Genomic DNA, 25,064 nt, shown 5'->3' with positions numbered 1-25,064 from the left:
CTTTTTATCTTCCGCGGGAGTTTACATCGGTCATAGTCAACGCCGTTTATATTCTGCCCCAGACAGACACTGCTTTATGCGAGCTGCATGAAGCACTCACACAGCACCAGACTGAGCACCGGGACGCTGTGCTTATTGTGGCGGGGGACTTTAATAGTGCCAACCTCAAACGCACAGCGCCAAACTTTTACCAACACATCAGCTGCCCCACCAGGGGTGAAAGGACACTAGACCACTGCTACACTACAATCAGAGATGGCTACAAGGCACAATCTCACCCACCGTTTGGGAAATCCGACCATGCCGCCATCTTCCTCATGCCAAAATATAAACAAAGGCTCAAGCAGGAAGTTCCATCTCGGAGGGAGGTCTTACACTGGACGGACCAATCGGTGGACGCTCTGGAAGACGCAGACTGGGACATGTTCCGGCGCAGCTCTGATGACGTCGACATGTTTACGGAAGCGGTTGTGGGATTCATCGGGAAACTAGCAGATGACACAGTTCACAAGACTATCATCAGGACTTTTCCCAATCAGAAGCCTTGGGTGGATAAATCCGTTCGCGACGCTCTGAGATCCCAGTCCACCGCGTACAACACGGGGCTCGCCAGCGGAAACATGGACGAGTATAAAGCTACATCCTACAGCGTGCGCAGAGTGGTGAAGGAGGCAAAGCAGCGCTATGGACAAAAACTAGAGTCACAATTTCAACAGAGTGGCTCTAGGAGTCTGTGGCAGGGACTAAGGACTATGACGGACTACAAAACACCATCTTCCAGATCGGTGAATGCAGACGCTTCTCTGGCAGATGAGCTAAACACCTTTTATGCTCGCTTCGTGGCTGCAGCTCAGAGCGCTAATGGTGTTCATCATCTCGGAGCATGACGTGAGGAAGGCATTCAGGAGATTGAACACCAGGAAGGCAGCAAGACCAGATGGCATCACGGGTCGGGTCCTGAAGGCCTGTGCTGACCAGCTTGCTCCTGTGTTCACTGAGATTTTCAACCTCTCCCTGGAACAGTCTACAATCCCGACGTGCTTCAAATGGTCCACCATTGTTCCTGTCCCCAAGAAACCCCAGCCCGCCTACCTGAACGACTACTGTCCAGTGGCCCTGACCTCAGTGGTGATGAAGTGCTTCGAAAGACTCATCAGAGACTTCATCACTTCTTCCCTACCTGACACCTTGGACCCGCTATAGTTCACGTACTGTCCCAACCGATCTACTGAGGATGCCATCGCACACCTCCATCACGCAGCCCTGAGTCATCTGCACAGCAGAAGGGGGAATTATGTCAAAATGCTGTTTGTCGACTACAGTTCAGTGTTTAACACCATAATTCCCTCCATACTCACAACTAAACTGGAGATCCTGGGCCTTAGCCCATCCCTGTGTCAGTGGATCTCCAACTTCCTGCGAGACAGACCTCAGGCAGTACGGGTGTGCAACCATGTCTCACCCTCACTCACCCTCAGCACTGGAGCCCCCCAGGGTTGTGTTCTGAGCCCCCTGCTGTACTCTCTGTACACCTTTGACTGTGTGGCCACTTCCAGCTCCACCAACATCGTGAAGTTTGTGGACAATACTGTGGTGGTGGGCCTGATCTCCAATAATGATGAGACGATCTACCTAGAGGAGATTAAAAACCTGGAGACATGGTGCCAGGTCAACAATCTCCTCCTGAATGTCAGCAAGACTAAGGAGCTGATAGTGGACTTTAGCACAAAGCAGGAGAGGAATTACCAGCCCCTCACCATCAACGGGACCCCAATGGAGAGAGTGGACAGTTTCCGGTACCTAGGTGTCTACATCACGCAGGACCTGACATGGTCCTGTCATGTTAACACCCTGGTAAAGAAGGCCCAGCAGCATCTTTATAATCTCAGATGCCTGAAGGACTTTAAACTGCCCTCAAAGGTGCTAAAGACATTCTACACCTGCAACATTGAAAGCATCCTGACGGGAAGTATCACTGCCTGGTTTGGGAACAGCACCAAGCAGGACAGGCAAGCTCTCCAGAGGGTGGTGCGATCAGCCAAGCGTACCATCCGCACCGAGCTTCCTGACCTGGACACCATATACAGCAAGCGGTGCTGGACCAAAGCCAGGAAGATTATGAAGGACCTCAGCCATCCCAACAATGGACTCTTCTCTCTGTTGAGGTCAGGGAAATGTTTCCATTCCTTGAAGGCAAACACAGAGAGAATGAGGAGGAGCTTCTTCCCGCAGGCCATTCGGGCCCTCAAACAGTACACCTAGGATCTGGACTCTCTAGTCTTAACCCCACACAACATAACATAACATTCTACCTCAGCTGATTGTTGCACATGCAAAATTGCACTACTTTGTACTCTGCACTACTCTGAACACTCTCACTGTACATCTTCTCTGTACATCTTTGTGTACACACTGCACTGTCACTTTACTCCCTGTTAAACTGGTCACTATATTTTGCCTTATATACACATCTACAATATATTTATATATTTATCTTACATATGCACACTGTACATACTATATTCTTTTGCAACACCATTTCAATGTTGACCATTTTATCTACATATATTCATATACTGTATCTTCTGTACATTATCTACACATATATTTATTTATATTGTTTTATTTTTCACATATACTATACATATACTATATTGTACTATATATATATATATATATATATATATATATATATATATACACACTATATTGCCAAAAGTATTCGCTCACCCATCCAAATAATCAGAATCAGGTGTTCCAATCACTTCCATGGCCACAGGTGTATAAAATCAAGCACCTAGGCATGCAGACTGTTTTTACAAACATTTGTGAAAGAATGGGTCGCTCTCAGGAGCTTAGTGAATTCCAGCGTGGAACTGTGATAGGATGCCACCTGTGCAACAAATCCAGTCGTGAAATTTCCTCGCTCCTAAATATTCCACAGTCAACTGTCAGCTGTATTATAAGAACATGGAAGTGTTTGGGAACGACAGCAACTCAGCCACCAAGTGGTAGGCCACGTAAACTGATGGAGCGGTGTCAGCGGATGCTGAGGCGCATAGTGCGAAGAGGTCACCAACTTTCTGCAGAGTCAATCGCTACAGACCTCCAAACTTCATGTGGCCTTCAGATTAGCTCAAGAACAGTGCGCAGAGAGCTTCATGGAATGGGTTTCCATGGCTGAGCAGCTGCATCCAAGCCATACATCACCAAGTGCAATGCAAAGCGTCGGATGCAGTGGTGTAAAGCACGCCTCCACTGAACTCTAGAGCAGTGGAGACGCGTTCTCTGGAGTGACGAATCACTCTTCTCCATCTGGCAATCTGATGGACGAGTCTGGGTTTGGCGGTTGCCAGGAGAACGGTACTTGTCTGACTGCATTGTGCCAAGTGTAAAGTTTGGTGGAGGGGGGATTATGGTGTGGGGTTGTTTTTCAGGAGCTGGGCTTGGCCCCTTAGTTCCAGTGAAAGGAACTCTGAATGCTTCAGCATACCAAGACATTTTGGACAATTCCATGCTCCCAACTTTGTGGGAACAGTTTGGAGCTGGCACCTTCCTCTTCCAACATGACTGTGCAGCAGTGCACAAAGCAAGGTCCATAAAGACATGGATGACAGAGTCTGGTGTGGATGAACTTGACTGGCCTGCACAGAGTCCTGACCTCAACCCCATAGAACACCTTTGGGATGAATTAGAGTGGAGACTGAGAGCCAGGCCTTCTTGTCCAACATCAGTGTGTGACCTCACAAATGCGCTTCTGGAAGAATGGTCAAAAATTCCCATAAACACACTCCTAAACCTTGTGGACAGCCTTCCCAGAAGAGTTGAAGCTGTTATAGCTGCAAAGGGTGGACCGACGTCATATTGAACCCTATGGATTAGGAATGGGATGTCACTTAAGTTCATATGCGAGTCAAGGTAGGTGAGCGAATACTTTTGGCAATATAGTGTATATATATATATATATATATATATACATTTATATTTTTTTGTTTTTGTTTTTTATATTTTTATATTTGTTATATATACATAGACATATATTTGCATATGCATATCTGACACTTGATTTTCAAGTTCACACGTTTTCTTTTTACTCTTTCCTCTTTTATGTAAGACAGTCGTAAAAAGCATTTCACTACATGTCGTACTGTGTATGATTTTGTATGTGACAAATAAAATTTGAATTTGAATTTGAATTTGTAATTACACAGTCAGTATATATTGGAGGCCTTCTTCTTCCAGTTGAAAAGGTTCACTAAACCTTGATTCAATAGGCTCTATTTGCCTCCACAATACTGTGTTTTACTAAGTTTAAATTTAACATTTCTCTCCTTGGAAGTGTAATTTCGGGACCTCTCTAGGATGCAGTCTTATCAGAAATGCCACCACCTGTTCTCTCATAATTGATGGACCCCCAGACTATGTTGTTAGAGAACCACTTTAGGAAAAACCTTGTTTAAAAAAATGGCATACAATTATATGCATTTACTCACAATAAAAACTTTTGCTTTGTAAAATACAGAAAACACACAGGACCCTTACTGCTGCACCTGTCACCATGAATTTTATCTGGAGTAAGGTAAGCTCCTCACATCTGGTAAGGTCCTTACATCTGGTAAGCTCCTGGTGCTCCTCAGGGATGCATGTTATCCCCACTACTTTTCTTGCTGTACATGAATGACTGCACTGCTACAGACCCCTCTGTCAAGCTCCTTAAGTTTGCAGATGACACCATGGTTGACACAAGTTAGATGTCTGGTGCAGTCTCAACAACCTCGATTTGAAACAGTAGAGATGGTAGGAGAAAGTCCACTACCACCATCCCCCCCTCCAATCACTGACAGCACTGTGGCTACTGTGGAGTCATTCAGATTCTTGGGCTCTACCATCTCCCAGGACCTGAGGTGGGAAACACACATTGACTCCATTGTCAAAAAAACCCAGCAGAGGTTGTTCTTTCTTCACCAGCTGAGAAAGTTCAACCTGTAGAGCTGTTAACACAGTTCTACTCAGCTGTCACTGAGTCTGTCTATTGTCTGTCTATGACTATTACTGTTTGTTTGGTTCAGCTCAGCCACCAAATCAGATATACAAAGATTACAACGGATAGTCAGGACCACTGAGAGGAATATTGCTGCCCACTCTCCAAGAACTGTACACATCCAGAATTAGGGAACGTGCAGGTAGAATCACTCTGGACCCCACACACCTGGCCCACCCCCTCTTTGAACTTTTACCCTCCGGCTGGCGTTAGAGATCAGTAAACACCAGGAAATCCAGACACAAGAACAGCTTCTTCCCTCAAGCCATTCATCTCCTTAACAATTAATCTGTCTGCCATCTCCCCTAGTGCAATATAATAATCTATATATACATGTATGTGTATAGGCACAAGTGCAATACTGTTCAATCTTATTTCATTGAACCACACACATCTTACTCCTGAGCTACACATTTTGCACCTGTATATGCCTCCTGTTCATGAGTACCCTATTTCAATTTTCAATTCAATTCAAGAAGGTTTATTGTCATTTCAACCACATATAGCTGATGCAGTACATAGTGAAATGAAACAACGTTTCTCCAGGACCTGGTGCTACATAAACATACAACATAAAGATCTAGGACCAAATAAAGGACCACATGAAGTGCAAAGTGTGCAACTAGGTGCAAACAAAGCAATGAAAACACAATGCAAAAACAATAAGTACAAAAAAGACAACACAAAAACACAGGACACCTAGCACCGAAAAAAGAAAAAGAACATGTGCAATGAAATGTAAATGAAATGAAATAAAATGAGATGATGTACAACTTTGGGACCTGACAACATGCATTGTGCAAAAATACAATAGCAGTGGTTGAGGTAGTGCAAAATAGAAATAAACATAAACATAGCAGCAGATGTAATAAACACAAGGGTTGAGGTAGTGCAATAAGTATCAAACAATATAAGTTATGTGTGTGTGTGTGTCCACACAGGTGAGAGAGAGAGAGAGAGAGTGTGTGTGTGTGTGTGTGAGAGAGAGACAGAGAGTTTTGTACAGTTCAGTCCTGGGTGTTGAGGAGCCTGATGGCTTGAGGAAAGAAATTGTTACACAGTCTGGTTGTGTGGGTCCAAATGCTCCGGTACCACTTTCCAGATGGCAGAAGGTTGATGAGGGGTGTGTGGGGTCATCCACAATGCTGTTAACTTTGCGGATGCAACGTGCAGTGTAAATTTCCTGGATAGAGGGGAGAGAGACTCAGATGATCTTCTCAGCTGTCCTCACTATCCGCTGAAGGGTCTTGCGATCTGAGATGGTGCAGTTCCCAAACCAGGCAGTGATACAGCTGCTCAGGACGCTCTCGATGGTCCCTCTGTAGAACACAGTCAGGATGGGGGAAGGGAGATGGGCTTTCCATAGCCTCCTCTGGAAGTAGAGGCGCTGCTGGGCTTTCTTGGTGATGGAGCTGGTGTTGAGTTACCAGGTGAAGTTCTCTTCCAGATGAACACCAAGGAATTTGGTGCTCTTGATGATCTCCACAGAGGATTCGTCGATGGACAGCGGAGAATGGTCATTCTGTGCTCTCCTGAAGTCAACAACCATCTCTATAGTCTTGTCAATGTTCAGAGACAGGTTGTTGGCTCTACACCATGCTGTTAGCTGCTGCACCTCCTCTCTGTAAGCTGACTTGTCGTTCTTGCTGATGAGACCCATCACGGTCGTGTCATCGGCGAACTTGACAATGTGGCTGGATCTGTGCATTGCTGCACAGTCGTGAGTCAGCAAAGTGAACAGCAGAAGACTGAGCACACAGCCCTGAGGAGCTCCAGTGCTCAGTGTGGTGGTACTGGAGATGCTGTTCCCGATCCAGACTGACTGGGGTCTCCCAGTCTAGGTGTGTGAGGGCAAGATGGAGGGTTGTGGCAATGGCATCATCCGTGGAATGGTTAGGATGATACGCAAACTACAAGAGGTCCACTGAGGGTGGTAGCTGTGTTTTGATTTATATTTCCACCCTGCTTATATCTGTATTTCTAAATTTTTCTTTATTATAAATAAAGCACATTCTGATAATTGTTGCATAGACATAAGAAGTTTGTCTTTAGAAACTTTGAAATATCTCATATTCTCTTATTATTTAATGCACATGAAAAGAAAATTAGTTACAGTCTGTCTGTCGTATCTCACTCACTTAAATGGAAAGCATGCTATTAATACAGGAATGACCTGGAAAGCCATGCAAACATGGCAAATGCCCCCATCAGTCCGATTAAAAATGGCTCGATCACTTTTGGATGATGGCATGTTATACACATGAGAAAGTTATGTAGTGAGCAAACCTTTTCCTTAGAATAAGAGCACAGTGATGCATAATTGCATTTTAAAAAGTGATCCAGCATAGGACATTATTTCTCATTTATTGTCATGTACGTTAGTTAATGTTATTTTTAGATAACCATGTAATTCAATTAAATGTTATGCTGTAATATATATATATATATATATATATATATATATATATATATATATTGTCTAAACACCTCCATGCTTTAAAACCATGCATCATACTCCTGATGACATAATTGATCAAATATACATATACTCACCATGTTTTTTGATGTAGAGGAATGGCAATCCTTTTCCAATTAATGAACTCAGAAGGGTGGTAGATACTAGGTGCAGTAAATTCAGGACAACTAGGCATTCCTGGAAGACATACCTGTGAGTAATACAAAAATAAATAACTCACCCATAACTGATCATAATACTAATGTGTCATTATTACATATGATGTAATGAAAAAATCTATCAAAATAAACTGTAGTTATAAAACAGACTGATTACTGTAAATATCAGCTCCTTGAACTGATTCGTATGTTGTCATTACAGCCATCATTTGATTAACCAAATAGAAATTTAATGCACACCATGTTTTAATATTTACAGTGTGGGAAATAAGTATTCAACACTTCATAGTTTGTCAAATGCAAATTCACACAAAGACAGCAGAATGGGCTCCAAAACCTTCGAAAACAGCTCTGCAACAAAGTTGAGGAAAGCTACTACCAGGTAAGGGATATACAAAGGTTTCAATTTCATCATTAATCAAATACATAGCACCATCCATAGACTGTATAAATTTGGGAATCCATAAAAACTAGATGCCCAAGAAAAGGAGGTATTCAGTCAGAGAGGCCATCAGGAATCAAATGATTTTGTAATACCTGTAATATTTTATTTCCAACAGAGGGAAATTTGAGAGGGTGACAATAAGTCATTTTTAGAAAAAGCCCATCTGACATTTTGTTTGGAGTTAGTTAAAACCCTGACTTAAATTCAAATGAATATCTATTAATTGACTAAAAGGATAATGTCCATCAGCAAACACCATCTAACTGTCTCAGTTTGAACACTTCTATTAAGGAGAAGGTCTCCATAATCATGTGTGCCACCTTGTGGAGGACGAAAGACTGGTAGCTGCATTTGTGGTATTGAAACGTATTGACTCTGGGGGTTGTATACATAAGAAATGAAGAAAGTTCAGTCAAGTTTGTGCGGTTTGCTGCCACTGACTACTCCAATTATCCAATCAAAGGACAGGAAATTGCTGACGTAATCGTATGCCTGCTAGACGGCCCCAGTGATGCCAACTTGAAATCTGATTGGTTAAGGTAACAATTTCATTGCCACTTATTTTAAGCTACAGGTGCCTGCACTATTGATTCTGAAGGCCTTAAAGCACATTTCTTTCACTCTGGCAACACATGATGTCAGCCACTGGTTGAAATATAATTGGATAAATACTCTTATTATAAATATAGACTACTGGAAGCAGCACAACCAAGAGAAAAGCTATGAAATGTAGAAAATAGACTATTTTGAATAATTTAATACACATTCATGGAAAAATATATTAAATAAATTAAAATGCAAGTCAGTGATTCAGATCACCGCTGTTTAGGCCAGCAGGCCCTGACGGCCCACCACTGGTAAATATACACTTTGCTCATTTGGATTCTGATATCTTTACCCATTCGTCTTGGAAGAATTGCTCATGCTCTGTCAGATCTGCTGAATACTGTTGGTAAACAAGTGTTGCCACAGATGATCAACCGGACTGACATTTAAATGTGACATTCTAACACATTCATATTCTTAGTTTTGATCGTTGGTTTTGAACTTTGTCTGCATGGTTAGATTAACTGTCCTTTAGAAAGGTAAACCTCTGCCCCAGTATCACATTTCTAATTATTTCTATGGATGTTGAAAGGACATTGAACCTGACCATACACCAGAGCATATACCAAAGGTCAGTGAGGTCACTACGTAAGGAGGGTAATTCTAAAGAATCTAGACTAAGGAAATAATCTAAATCTGGTAATAAATTCAAAGAAATTGTTCACAGAGCAGAGGTTGCCCTCTTTGTTAAGATTGCCATGTTTGACCCCATTATGCACAGTTTACCAATTCCTGCTGATGAATATGTTTGAACAATGGCTTACTTCTCACTAGTCTTCCATACAGCCCAGTTTTACAGTGTATCCAGGCTACTGTTGGGCTATGAACTGCTTATCCCATCGAAGGGTGAACATTTCTGGATTATTTAGTCACACTTCTATGTTCAACATCCATTCAATGAATTATGTGATTTCTGATTAAAGCTGATAAAACAAACTCATTTTTGGTCTTCACAGCAACAGAGATATATACTGTTTATGTTTCTTCTAATAATGTTATATAAACAAATTTTGCTTAAATTTTGATAAATTATGTAAATATTTTTTGCTCTTTGTGTGTGAGTTTTGGTTAAAGACCATATTTCTTACCTCTCTTACTAGGTGCCAGGTCAAACCATGATTTGTAGAGAACTCCAGTAGAACCTGTGTGTCAATATGAGGGGAAGGCTCACGACCACAGCCCATTATCAGGGAGAACTGTAATGTATAGGAGGCGCCGATCTGCATGGATTGAGTCTCCACATAGCGAATACTGGAGCCAAGGGTAGTTTCCCCAGAGAAACTGTGCAGGAATGAGCATGTTATCATAACTGTTTATCATATAAGCATTATGTATTTCATAATGTTGTACAGTACTTTCAAAAATAGTGTTAATAGTTTATTTTTTATCAGTTAACAAATTGAAAGTAAATAAACAGATAAGAAATCCAAATCAAACCAATATTTGGTGTGACCACCATTTGCCTGCAAAACAGCATCAGTTCTTCTCGGTACACTTGCACACTTTTAGAAAGAATTTGGCAGGTAGGTTGTTCCATTTTGGAGAACTAATCACAGATATTCTTTGGATGTAGGCTGCCTCAAATCCATTTGTCTCTTTATGTAATCCCAGACAGACTCATTGTTGTTGAGATGAGGACTCTGTGGGGGCTAAACCATCACTTCCAGCACTCCTTGTTCTTCTTTACGCTATGTTAGCTCCTTAGCTTCTCTACACTAAATTTTTACTGACAATTGCTGTATATTTTGGTTCATTGTTCTGCTGCAGAATAAATTTGGGACCAATCAGATGCCTCCCTGATGGTATTGCATCATAGATAAGTATCTGCCTTTATCTCTCATCATTAATTCTGACCAAATCTCCAATTATATTTGCAGAAATGCAGCCCCAAACCTTCAAGGAACTTCATGCTTCACTATTGCTGGCAGACATTCATTATTGTACAGTTCTCCAGCCCTTCAGCAAACAACCTGCCTCCTGCTACACCCAAATATTAAAAATTTTGAATCATCAATCCAGAGCTGCTGCTGCCATTTTTCTGCACCACACTTTCTATGCTTTTGTGCATTCTTGAGTTGTGTAGCCTTGTTTCCATGTTGGAGGTATGGCTTTTTGGTGGCAATTCTTCCATGAAGACCACTTCTGGCCAGACTTCTCCAGACAGTAGATGGGTGTACCTGGGTCCCATAGGTTTCCGCCAGTTCTTTGCTGATGACACTACTGGACATCTTCTGGTGTTGAAGGGAAGTAAGCATGATGTGACTTTAATCTGCTGCATTAAGTTTCCTTGGCCCATCACTGTGTCTACATTCCTCATCATTACCTGTGTCTTTGTGCTTCTTCAAAATAGCATGAACAGCACATCTTGAAACCTGAGTCTGCTTTGAAATCTTTGCCTAGGAGAGACCTTGCTGATACAATACAACTACCTTGTGTTTTGTTGCTGTGCTCAGACTTGTCCTGGTGTATGACCTGTGAGATGAAACTGTCTTCCACAATCTCACCTTAGTAGTAAGGTGAGTTACTTAGAGTTTTGCTGTTCCTCATCTGAAACAGGTATAGTGAACAAAGTATAAAGCCTTCTGGTTCTTCTCAATTCCTTCTCCTTAACATTCAACAGCTGCCTTTCCATGCACAAGAGATTAAATGTACTGGACATGGTCTTCACTCATTGTCCCCCAGCTACAGACATGACTTCCATCACACTTCACACTTCTTATCATCATCTGGTATCCTTTGCCATCACCTGACTAAAACCAACTTCCAACATTTCTCTCTAACCCACTGAAACCTCCATTCTGTACCCTTTCATTCTACCACCCTTGGACACAGTGACTTTCTCTCATCTTGTTCTTCAACCATGGACCTCCTCTGCCTTCCGTCTACTAAACCAAGGATGACTTCTTGTCCTGCTCCTTAGCATTCAGATTTGTTGTGCAGCAATAGTAGAGAATTAAGATCAGCAGAGAGAAAGTGCAAGCAAATACTACTTGAGATATCACCTTTTTCCATGTTCTTCCTGTCCAGTTTCTCCTTCTACATGACTTATGCTAACAATGCCTTATCCAATAAAAAACTGGAAGCGTCTACACAAGATCCTTATAAGTGGCACAACATCTTTTTACTACTCAACCACTCTCAGCTCCACCTGCTTCATCCTCCCTGATTGCTGAAGACTTCACCTCCTTTTACAATGAGAAGTTTGAGAACATCTGCCAGATCTTTACTTCTACATTGACGTCCTTTATAATACATACACAGGATTTCCCTACTATCCCTTTACAGTCATGTTTTTCAACCCTAGCAACACAAGAGATCCTGCAAGTCATTTTGTCCTGCACTCCTACTACCTGCCCACTGGATCCAATCCCTTCCACAAGGTTCCAGACCATGTCACAAAACCACCTATCATTCATCACTACAATCATCAATCAACAATCACCATATATTAACTACTTTCCTAAGAGCAAGGGTTATCCCCATCTTGAAGAAATGTGCTCTAGATCCCTCAGATTTTAGCAACTTTTGATCAGTATGATTTCTCTTTTATTCATTATCTTATCTTTTCTTTCTAAAACCTCTGAATGCACTGTTTGTAATTAACTGTCTCTCTACTTCTCACAGAACAACCACCAAGATTCCAACCACTCTGGTTTCAAAGTGGTAGATTCCACAGAGACTGCTCTTTTCACTGTCACTGATCAACTACATGCTGCTATATCACCTAGCTGCCATCTGTCCTCATTCTCCTCAATTTCAAAAAAGCCTCTTGTCCACCCTTAAGAGTCTTGGAATTCATGGAGCAGCATGGCAATTGTTTGCTTTCTACCTTGAAGGTTGTTTATATCAGGTAACATTTACATATGCTCAGACTCTCCACTGGTGTCCTACAAGGCTCAGTACTTGGTCCTCATCTTTTCTCTCTCTCTATACTCATTCTTTTGGTGAAGTTATATCCTCATAAGGGTTCTCTTACCACTGCTATGCTGATGATACTCAACTTATCTACTGTTCAGATTTCAGTATGTCTGACAAATAATCATGGATGACAGATCATCAGATAAAACTCAATTCCAGCAAAACTAAACTGTTGTTCATCCCAGGTGATTCATTGGACAACTTGCCGATCTCCATTTCAGCCACTGCTCACACCTTTGGGGTTACTTTTAGGTAACCATGGATAATCAACTGTTCTTTTACTCATGCATACTCTCGCTAATTTGACACTGATCTTCTCACCTCTGCAAATGAATGCAAATTCAGCTGCAGCTTTCAACCTTCTAAAGTTCTTGAACACCACCTTATTGCTGTGCTCCCACCACTAGCTGCATATATTTATAGATAGATAGATAGATAGATAGATAGATAGATAGATAGATAGATAGATAGATATTTTATCTCTGTTCTATATTACTTCCCAACAGAGTTTAAGACTTATGATATCCTAGTGAACCAGGACTGACGTATTCATTCACTTTTGTCCATCGTTCTGGATAATGAGGTCAATATAAAAGTAAAGATTTTGTGTGTGTGTGCATGTGTGTGCATTTGCTCTTGTACCAAAGTGTCCAATCTTGCTGGCAGTAGGGCTGTACACGTCCCAGGTAGAAACCCAGACTTTGGGTGACATCCAACACATTGCTGAAGTCCAGACTAATAGTATTAAAGAGCACAGATGTCATACTGATCTCATCCAGTGCCCAAACATCCTGTCCACTTCCCGAATGATGTGGCTGCCACCAGCGGAACTGTACACCAAATTTCTGTGCCCCAGATGGGAGCTCAACTGACACAATCCTAACAGAGATAAGGTGCTATCAATTAGTGCATTATAAAAGTTTCTGTGCAGCTAGCAATTAATTCAGCCATTTTTACACAAATTACACAGAGAATAAGCTGTCATAAACAGACTTGTTCCACTGAAATTATGAACTGTAACTAAAAGTAAAAGCTAAAATACAATATTGTAGTAGGAAAGATTTGGTTACCTGGGTTCATGAAAGCCTTCATAGGAGTAATGCTGTAGCAGGCTCCAGGTAATGCCATTATCAGATGAATAATGGAGCAGCAATCCCTCCCCAGGCTGATCTGGGGCAGGACAGGAACTAAGGGTACTACGGCTGCCCAGCCTCAGAGTGAATTGCAGGTACCTATAATAAAGAAAGGGTGCTGAAAAAAGAAAAAAAAGTATCTGACTTGCAATTTTGTATATCTCTGGCTACTGTGGCCATCATTGCAAGGTTTGGATGAAGGGTATAATTAGAAAGAGAGAGACAGAGAGAGAGAGAGAGAGAGAGAGAGAGAGAAAGAGATGTGGATGTAGCGGTTGTTGCCTAGAGCAAGGATCAAATCCAAATCTCTGTGGTAGTCTCGATCAACTGCCATACAGAGAATCAGAACTGCTTTTTTACCTTAAAACAAAACTAACACTATAACAAGACTTGAACAAGATACAAAACAAATGAAGCATAAGTAACGAAAACATAACTCTTGAATGGATACCTGGATACACAATGGTTTTGCACCTTATCTAACACAATACAATCACCGAAAAAGACAGGTACAACAAGGCAGGTGTAACGTCTCGTCAGATGTAGGAGTGTTAGAATCCATATGCAGATTATTATAAGGACAGAAGGCAAAATCTTAGTCGAGGTCATGAAGAATATGGGTCAATACCAGAAAGCAACACTGAGATCAAAACCAAAACACAAATCCGAAAATCGTAGTCCAATGCTAAATGGGCAGGGTCATGCACAAGGAAAACTAGACGATGGCTTTATCAAGGCTTGGCAAGTAACGCAAAAGAAAACAATGCTTCGCAACAGGGCTGAGATAGCGTGCTGCTTAAATACGCCTCTGGACCGGAAGTGGGCAGAAACGATTAATATTCAGGCAATGGCTCCCTCTGGTGTTCAGGCCCAGACTGCCTTGTGACAGAACCCCCCCGTCTAGGAACACCTCCAGGTGTTCGAGGTCGAGGGCGCCCCCTCGGGCGAGGAGCGGGTCTGTGGGGAAAGTTCTGGTGAAACTCCTCTATGAGTGCAGGGTCCAGGATGTCTTGCGCATTGACCCAGCAGCGCTCTTCCGGGCCATACCCCTCCCAGTCCACCAAGTATTGGAGGCGGCTGCCCTGGCGACACGAGTTAAGAATGGTGTGAACCCGATAGGCGAGGGCGCCGTCAATGTCCAGGGGAGGGGGTGGCTCATGGGCAGTGGGGCCTGCAGTTTGTGGTTCATGATAGGGCTTGAGCAGAGACACATGAAATGTGGGTGAGAGGCGATAAGAGGCGGGCAGCTCTAGGTGATACGAGACAGGATTAATCTGGCGAACAATTTTGAAGGGGCCGATGAATTTGGGGCTGAGCTTACGGCAGGGCAGTTTGAGTTTCAGGTTGCGTGTGGATAGCCAAACCTTTTGACCCACCTGGTAGGTTGGGTGAGGCTGACGTCGGTGATTGGCCTGAATTACCTGTTGACGTATTGCCCTTTGAAGGCGGACATGGGCTCGTTCCCAGGTCTCTTGGCTTCACATGGACCACTCGTCTACCGCGGGGACGTCGGAGGGCTCTTCGGACCACAGGAACAACGGTGGCTGATAGCCAAATACACATTGGAACGGCGTCAGCCCCGTAGAGGAATGGGTTAAGGAGTTCTGAGCATATTCGGCCCACAGGAGGAACTCACTCCATCTGTGCTGTTCCTTGCTGCAGTATACCCTCAGGAACCTTCCCAGCTCTTGATTCAGACGTTCGGCTTGACCATCGGATTGGGGATGATATCCTGAGCTCAGACTGACTTTGATCCTCAACTGTTTACAAAACTCCTGCCAGACTCTGGAGGTAAACTGTGTGCCTCGGTCCGACACTATGTCCTCAGGAAGACCAAAATTCCGGAACACGTTGTGAAAGATGGCCAAGGCGGTTTCCATAGACGTGGGTAAGCCTTTCATGGGGACTAATTTACAAGCCTTGGAGAACCGGACAATGACGACCATGATCGTCGTGAAGCCTTGTGAATCGGGGAGGTCAGTGAGAAAGTCTATGGAGATGTGAGACCAGGGATGGTGTGGGATGGGTAGTGGTTCCAACAAGCCTTCAGGCAAATGGCGGTCAGTCCGAGACTGGGCGCAGACTGAGCATAAGCGTACAAACCTCTCCACATCCTGGTTTAGAGAAGGCCACCAAAAGGTCTGGCGCAGTAACTGGGTCGTACGATGTATGCCTGGGTGGCCTGTGCTGGGGCTTTTGTGGGTCCACCTAATCAGTCTAGGACGGAGCGCAGTGGGCACATAACGCTTGGAGGGTGGACAATTTGGGAGTGGTGCCTCTGAGGTGTAGGCCTGTTCGATTTCTCTCATGATGTCCCAACGAATGGGGGCTACCAGAACAGATGGTGGGAGGATGGTGTCTGGGTGTGAGGGTGACTCGATGACCTCATGAATTCTGGAGAGTGCATCAGCTTTCCCATTCTTGGACCCGGGATGATAGTTGACAGTGAACTTGAAACATGAGAAAAACAATGCCCACCTGGCTTGGCGTGAGTTAAGGCATTTTGCTTCACGAAGATACGCAAGGTTACGGTGATCGGTGAGAATAAGAAACGGGTGAGTTGCCCCCTCCAACCAATGTCTCCACTCTTCCAGAGCAGCCTTCGTGGCCAGAAGTTCCTTGTTGCCCACGTCATAATTCAACTCTGCCAGTGTTAGTTTACAGGAGAAGAAGGCGCACGGGTGTAGTTTGCCAGACTCTGGCTGGTGTTGAGAGAGCACCACCCCTACACCGCTGTTCGAGGCGTCCACCTCCACTGTAAAAGGTAAATCCGGTCGTTGGTGCCGGAGTATGGGGGCAGAGGAGAAGCTTTGCTTGAGCTTATTGAAGGCTGTTCTGGCTTGATCAGTCCACCTTAGTTTCTGTGGTTTTCCCTTTAATAATGAGGTTAAAGGACTGGCTATGGTGCTATAGTTCCGAATGAAACGGCGATAAAAGTTTGCAAACCCCAGGAATCGCTGTAGGCCTTTAACACTGGTGGGCTCCGGCCAGGACGTGATCGCTGATACCTTGGACTGGTCCATCTCCACTCCCTTTTGAGAAATCACGTAACCCAGAAACGTAATGGAGGAGCAGTGGAACTCACACTTTTCCAACTTTACGAAGAGGTTGTGGGCTGCAAGGCGGTGGAGGACGGCTCGAACGTGGGAAATATGTTGCTCAAAGTCAGATGAATAAATCAGAATGTCGTCAATGTAAGCTATTACATGACTGTGGAGCATGTCTCTGAATACTTCATTTATCATGGACTGAAACACTGCGGGGGCGTTGGTGAGTCCATACGGCATGATTAAATACTCATAGTGTCCATTCGTGGTGTGAAAAGCAGTCTTCCATTCATCTCCCTCCCTTATCCTGATCAGATTGTAGGCACTGCGCAGATCGAGCTTAGTGAACACTTTAGCTCCTTGTAGCTGTTCGAGGGCGGCTGGAACTAAAGGGAGAGGATAGGGGTATGGCACTGTGATAGCGTTCAAACCGCGATAGTCAATGCATGGCCGGAGCCCTCCATCCTTCTTTTCCACAAAGAAGAAACCGGCCTCAGCCGGAGATGTAGAGGGCCGGATATATCCTGCAGCGAGGGCCTCTTCGATGTAGTCTTCCATAGCCTTTTTTTCCGGGATGGAGAGAGGGTAAACTCTATTCTTGGGTGGTACGGTGTTGGGGAGGAGTTCTATGGTGCAATCCCATGGTCTGTGCGGTGGGAGCCTGGTCGCCTTTTCCTTACTGAAAACCTCCCGTAGGTCATAATATTCAGGAAGGAGTGAAACTAGACTGGACGAACCTGGGCTTTCTATGGACGTAGCGAGGCATGGACGAGGAGTATGATTCTGAAAACAGTTCTTTATGCAGAAAGGAGCCCACCTTCGGATGTCACCGTCCTTCCAGGATATGTCTGGGTCGTGAAGTTGCAGCCATGGAAGGCCCAGCACTATGGGGTTGGACGGGGAAGAGATGACAAAGAACGATAATCGTTCATGATGGAATAATCCGAGTTGGAGGTCAATGGGCTGTGTTTGGTGAGAAATGAGACCTCCTCCGATGGGCTGATCATTGATGGCGGTTACTATGAGCAGAGGTATGCATGGGACCATGGGGATGTGGAGATCGTGCACCAGAGTCTCGTCCATGAGGTTGACCGCCGAGCCCGAATCAATTAATGCTGTGACAAAAAACTGAGAATGAGCAAGGAACAGGTACGCCAGAAGAGAAACTTTGGATAAACGTTCTATGGTCTCTACCTGTGTCGTAGATGGTTTTTCAGGACATCGGAGCACTCTGTGACCTGGTTTCCCGCAGTAGAAGCAAAGGTTGAGCCTGATGCGCCGTTCACGCTCCTCCGCTGTAACCCGAGCCCTTCCCAGTTGCATGGGTTCAGAAAAATCCTCTGAGTAGTGTTGAACCTCCATCATACGACATGGCATGGAACGTGAGGTGGTGGCTGGATGTCGATGTTGGCTGCACAGGTTATCCAGACGGATGGCTGTGGAAATGTATTGTGACAGCGTAACGTTGGTGTCACGGCATGCCATTTCAGCTTGTAATTCCGGGTTGAATCCCTCGCGGAAAACAGCCATGAGAGCTGTCGCATTCCATCCCGACTGAGCTGCCAACATGCGGAATTTTATGGCATAATCCGCGGCTGTGTCCACCCCCTGGCGCAATTCCAGCAGCTGTACGGAAACATCCTTGCCTCCAGCCGGGTATTCGAATACCTCCTTGATCAAGTTAGCGAAGTAATCCGCGGACGATTTGACTTGAGGGTCGGAGTCCCAAACCGCTGCTGCCCAATCTAGCACTCTGCCGGTTAGCAGGGATAATATGAATGCACACCTGGTTCTCTCGTTGCCGTATGCCTCAGGTTGGTGAGAGAAGTAGTTATTGCATTGACGAAGGAAACCCCGGCAGCGATCGGCGGATCCGTCGAACTTCTCCGGCAGAACAAAACGAGGAAGTTCGCTATGTACGTTGTGCGCTGGTGCCGCAGCTGCCGCTTGATCCAGTGGCTGTTGCTGGAGCTGTTGGTTTGCGGCTTTCAGTGCGTCTACCTCTGCCTGATAAGCTTGGATGAGGACTCGCTGTCGCCATAATGCCGCTTGCATATCTGCTGGACTCATTTCTGGCGAAGCATTCTGTAACATCTTGTCAGACGTAGGAGTGTTAGAATCCATATGCAGATTATTATAAGGACAGAAGGCAAAATCTTAGTCGAGGTCACGAAGAATATGGGTCAAAACCAGAAAGCAACACTGAGATCAAAACCAAAACAAATCCGAAAATCGTAGTCCAATGCTAAGGCAGGGTCATGCACAAGGAAAACTAGACAATGGCTTTATCAAGGCTTGGCAAGTAACGCCAAAGGAAACAATGCTTCGCAACGGGGCTGAGATAGTGCTCTGCTTAAATACGCCTCTGGACCGGAAGTGGGCAGAAACGGTTAATATTCGGGCGATGGCTCCCTCTGGTGTTCAGGCCCAGACTGCCTTGTGACAGCAGGTATATATAAGCCAGAACATCACGATAAATAGGAAACAGGTGACAAGGCTAGAAAGCAGAACAATAGGAAAGGTGTGACAACACACAGGGGAACAACTCAGGTAAACAAAAACATGCTATAATGAAACACTGACCCAGCTCCTGACAGTGAGAAAAAGAGGATGATTAATTAACCAGTGTGTTCTACTATTTATGTAAATTGTCATATCAATATAACCATTAACTTTCTGTTTGTGATTATACTTTTTTCCCTAAACTGCTTGAGTGAGCTAAATAAGGAAAGGATAAAAAGTGTTCCTTGGTCTCCTGTATTCTCATTGTGATTGTGCAAACTATTATAATTGCTGTGTTTCTGGCCATCTGGAATATGCGGGTCCCCAGTATATCATTACATTGCATTTTTGAGACAAGATTGATAAGGAGGTTGTCACGGGGGCTATGTGGCTGAGTGGAACCAAATGCAGAGAGAGGAAGCAGATGAGGGTTACTGAGGCAAAGCAACAGAAAAGTAGTGATCTTATATCTAATGTTCGTGAACAGAGGTGACAATAATTCTACAAAAATATAAATCACAGGAAGAAAAAATCCACAAAATATAAATCGACAAGTAAAAATCCACAATAGAATGACTTCACAAAACACAGATCCACAAAAGTAAAAAATCTGCAAAAAGTCTTGAAGAAAATGTATATAATCAGTGGAAACGTGACTTGGTGGCATAAGCTGAGAGAGCCGACTGCCGAGAAAACTCAAAGACTCGTGGGGAGTAAAAGAAACATAACAAAGTTAAGATTATAGGCATGAGGCATAGATCATGAGGCATGGATCTCTTTCATTTCTGGAAAGAGAAACGAAACTAAAAATCCAAACCAGGTCAAAGCCGATAACCCACAGAGAGAAAATCCAATGGGGGAGATGAGAGCATGAATTGAGAGCGGAGTTGAGAACAGTAAAACACTGAATTGAAATCATGAGAAATCCAGGCACAAAAGGTACACAATAATCCAGCAAGGAGTGAAAGTAAGTGAGGCTATATATACAGGTAGCAAAAGGAAGATAGAGAATAGGTGTTTAAGCACTTCTGCAATGAGAATATTGAGGCGAGCTCAAAACTCTGGGCTGGAATTGTGATGCAAGTGCAATGTTGTCACTGCATGTGACAGAGGTGAGCTAGAGTCTGTGGTTGTAACAGCTCTACCTGTGACTCACTCAGAGGGAGCTGTCTCCAGAATTTTGATCAATTCTGGTTCGCTCAGTTCCTATTTCCGTTTGTTTGTCCATTGTCATTGCCTCATTGTATATGAACTTTGCATTCTGTTTATAGTTTTTTCTCAATTTTGGATTATCTGCAATGCTGAATATTTTCCTGATTTTTCAACTCTGTGTAGTGTCACCATCTCCACCACTCTTACCAAACCGCCAGAGAGAACCATCGCCTAAATATTGAGCCACTTGACCCTCTCGGTCACTTCCAGGTTCATAGACTTTATAAGCAACACTCATGCCAATAAAACAGCAAGTATTGTTAGATCTTCCTGCAATTTTGAGACAATTATTGTCATTTGCTTTCTGTGCTTAACCATTGCCAGGTTTGGACATTGTGATCAGGATTTGTTTGCTATGCTGACTGGCTCTCCCATATTTATGATTGTGTGCCTGTTGTTCCAGACTACTATCTGCTGTATTGGATAATTTGCCTGTGTACTTTGGATTTACTATTAAATATCCACAAATGGATTCTAATCCTGTCACAGAATACTTTGCAGCTGTAAGCCATGGTCACTCACCAGGAGCAGCTATGGGACTACGCCACTGAAAGCCTCCCCAACACCACAACCCCCAAAAGCAGGATCTGCCCTCTCTCTCTCCCTGAAACTCAAACCATGGAAGAATACATTGATGAAACTCTTTTGGCCAGTATCATATGACCCTCCACATCACCAGCCACAGCAAGATTCTTTTTTATTCAAAAAATCATGGTGGCCTGTGACCTTGTATCAACTACTATAACAATAAATTACCCATACCCACTGCCCCTGGTCCCACCTGCTCTCAAACAACACAGGGAGGCACATGTATTAACAAAATTGGATCTAAGGAGCGCATATAACCATATACGGATCCAGATGGCACTGGTGAGATTGGCTGCCGTCACAACGGCTCCAACCTCTTTATCTTTGTTTTTGTTTTTTAAGTTAACTTCCAGTAAATTAAAACCAGGAAATTCTTCACAATGGAGTACATTATGCATGATAGAGATACTCTTATTTCTATTGGTATACAATGTACACACAATTTGACGTTTTTAACCCCAGATCCAAGCTGGCTGAGTGAGATCCTGAGGGAGAATAAGGGACGGGACCCGACCCGGCTGCCCCAGGGAAAATGAGCCGGCATCAGGAACAGGCTGAGAGCCCTGTACACTGCACACCTCTGCCTAGCATCCTGCTCGCCAACATCCAGTCGTTGGAAAACAAGCCCAGGTGACCTCAGCACCAGGGTAAAGCTCCAGAGAGACATTTGGGACTGCAATCTCCTCTGCTTCACCGAGACATGGCTCAACCCAGCGGTGCCAGAGCACACCAACATGCCGACTGAGTTCTTCTCGGTTCACTGCATGGACAGAACAATTGATTCGGGGAAGTCAAGGGGAGTCGGTGTGTTTTTATTGGTGAACAGTAGCTGGTGCAACAGCGCGAGCATTGTTCCTCTCATACGCTCCTGCACACTCAACCTGGAACTATTGTCTATCAAATGTTGTCATTTTTACCTTCCTCGGGAGTTTCTCGGTCATAGTCAGTGCTGTTTATATTCCACCTTAAGCAGACACGGACACTGCCTTATGCGAGCTGCATGAGGCACTTACACAGCACCAGACACAACACTGGGATGCTGCACTTATTGTGGCGGGGGAATTTAACAGCGCCAACCTCAAACATGCAGCGCCGAACTTTTATCAGCACATCACCTGCCCCACCAGGGGTGAAAGGACAATGGACCACTGTTACACAGCAGTCAAAGATGGCTACAAGGCACAATCTTACCCCCTATTTGGGAAATCCGACCATGCTGCCATCTTCCTCATGGCAAAATATAAACAAAGGCTCAAGCAGGAAGTTCCGGCTCAGAGGGAGGCCACATGCTGGATGGTCCAATCGGTGGCCGCTCTACAAGACCCCCCTGGATGACACAGACTGGGACATGTTCTGGCACAGCTCTAATGAGATCAATCGCGATGCTCTGAGATCTCACGCTGCTGCCTACTATGAAGGACTTGTGTCAGGTGACATGGACTCATACAAGACTGTATCATACAACATTCCGAAAGCAGTGAAGGAGGCAAAGCAGCGCAATGGGACTCTAGGAGCCTGTGGCAGGGACTAAGGACAATAACGGACTATAAAGCACCAACATCCATTATGACTAATGTGGGCGGGTCTCTGGCAGACAAGCTGAACACCTTCTATGCTCACTTCGAAGCTGCAGCTAATGATGCAAATGCTAATGGCTGCAGACAGGAAGAGAATGCCAACACCAGAAATGCATTCATCATCTCCAAGCATGACGTGAGGACAGCCTTCAGGAGAGTGAACACCAGGAAATCAGCAGGTCCAGATGGAATCTCAGGTCAAGTCCTCAAAGCCTGCACTGACTAGCTAGAACCTGTGTTCATAGTTAAATTCACTGGAGCCCCCCAGAGTTGTGTTCTGAGTCCCCTGCTGTACTCATTGTACATGTATGACTGTGTGGCCACTACCAACTCCACCACCATCATCAAGTTTGCTGACGATACTGTTGTGGTTGGACTGATCTCTGACAACAATGAGACAGCCTACCTGAAGGAGATTAGGAATCTGGAGAACTGGTGCCAGAGGAACAACCTCCTCAGCAAGACAAAGGAGCTGATAGTGGACTTCAGCACAAAGCAGAAGAGGAACTACCAGACCCCTGTGATCAACAAGAGTCCAGTGGAGAAAGTGGACTGCTTCAGATACCTCGCTGTTCACATCACGCAGGACCTGTCATGGTCTTGTCACATCAACACCTTGGTGAAAAAGGCCTGGCAGCATCTCTACCACCTCAGACACTTGAGAGACTTTAGACTGCCCTCTAAGTTGCTTAGGACCTTTTTCTCCTGCACCACAGAGAGGATCTTGATGGGAAACATTGCAACCTGGTTCAGGAACAGCACCATGCAGGACAGATGAGCACTTCAGAGGGTGGTGCAATCAGCTGAGCACATCATCCATACCAAGCTCCCTGACCTGCACTCAATCTACAACAAGCAGTGCTTGACCAAGGCCCGGAAGATCATGAAAGACCTCAGCCACCCCAACAATGGACTGTTCTCTCTTTTAAGGGTAGGAAAGCGCTTCCACTCTCTGAAGGCAAACACAGAGAGACTGAGGAGAAGCTTCTTCCCACAGTTTATATCGACTCTCAACCAGAACTCCATATAGGACTCAACTGATTGGACTTATGTTTCCTTCACACGTGTTGGAACACACCAAACCAACCACTTTGAACATTTGCACATTGCAGGACTGAAGTACATAAACATACATTATGGAATATCCTACAGATTTACTTTATACTTTATTTTATTTATAATTCTATTTATATTTAGGGTCATTATTATTTATGACCCTATCAGTAAAAGCCAGCAACCAGGACCCATAATCATTGCCTCCATATGATGGGATCTCATGGAGGAGATTCAACAAGCCCATGGAATTCCCAGAATGCCAATCCTCTTATCTTTACATGCCAAGAAATCTAAGGAAATGGACTATTCAATGGGTACACCTGTCCCCCAGTTCCAGAAACCTGGGCATAAACAGGACCAACAGCCTGGTACAGATAGCATTCTGGTGGCCCACAGTCTCGGCGGATGTCAGGGAATCATGCAAGCATGCCCAGACTGCGCTCAATCCAGAACCCCCGTCAACTGCCGGCAGATCTCCTCAAACCATTATCCATTCCAGAGCAACACTCTGTGGTGGACTACAGCACTGACCTCCCCACCTCCCAGGACTATGCCACCATTTTGGGAGCAGTTGACTGATTCTTGAAGTCATGCAAGCTGATATCCCTCAAAGGCCTCCCCACAGCCATGGAAGTAGCTAAAGAGCTCTTCAATAATGTATTTTGGGTCTATGGAATACCAGAAGACACTGTGTCATATGGGAACAGTTTACATAGATCAGATGTACATAGGCAGATGAAAAGTTCAGGCACAGCAGGGAGGTATGGAAAGGCCCACGTATGCCTTTAAAGGGCAGTCATGACACAAGCAAATCACCACTGCTGCTCCCACCCGCAATACCGACCGGATAGTCTCGTATGGCTCTCCACCAAGAATCGTCAGTTAAAGTTACCCTGAAAAAACTGAGCCCAAGGTTAATAGCACTGTTTAAAATCATATGCCTAGTAAAACCAGTTTTGTACTGCCTCCATTTACCACCCACATACCACATCTCCCCCACGTTCCCTGCATCCCTCCTCAAACCAGCTCACCCCAGCAAATGGATTCTAATCCTGCCACCACATCACACACTGCTTGCTCTATCATTCTGTTTCTGCCTGTCATTTTGAATTGTTTGTCTCATGTAACGATGTGCCTCCACAGGGGAGGATCAGACCCAAAGTGCAGGGATAGCAACCAGTTGGGATAATTTATTTTATTTCTTAAAATTAACAGACACATACACGGAAAACACTTGGGGGGAAAAAACTCAACACAAAACAGAATCCTGAAAACAGAAGAGGCACACAATAACAACGAGAAAAA

The 25,064-nt window shown here is 44.4% G+C and overlaps 1 protein-coding gene across 2 annotated transcripts in view; it reads right to left on the bottom strand.

Moving 5' to 3' along the window:
* The window catches only part of reln (reelin), a 400,453-nt gene that overhangs the window by 151,997 nt on the left and 223,392 nt on the right, over positions 1 to 25,064 (bottom strand). For both annotated transcript variants that reach the window (XM_058387966.1, XM_058387967.1), the window contains exons 19-22: positions 13,715 to 13,876; positions 13,287 to 13,523; positions 9,815 to 10,007; positions 7,595 to 7,707 (exon numbers count right to left, since the gene is read on the bottom strand). In XM_058387966.1, coding sequence (XP_058243949.1) covers positions 7,595 to 7,707; positions 9,815 to 10,007; positions 13,287 to 13,523; positions 13,715 to 13,876 — 705 coding nt within the window. The remainder of the gene's footprint in view (positions 1 to 7,594; positions 7,708 to 9,814; positions 10,008 to 13,286; positions 13,524 to 13,714; positions 13,877 to 25,064) is intronic.

Source organism: Hemibagrus wyckioides, linkage group LG04 (assembly GCF_019097595.1).
Source record: "Hemibagrus wyckioides isolate EC202008001 linkage group LG04, SWU_Hwy_1.0, whole genome shotgun sequence".
In the NCBI taxonomy this organism is placed as follows: domain Eukaryota; kingdom Metazoa; phylum Chordata; class Actinopteri; order Siluriformes; family Bagridae; genus Hemibagrus; species Hemibagrus wyckioides.
Note: the sequence above shows the minus strand (reverse complement) of the source record. Positions and strands in the feature narration are given on the sequence as shown.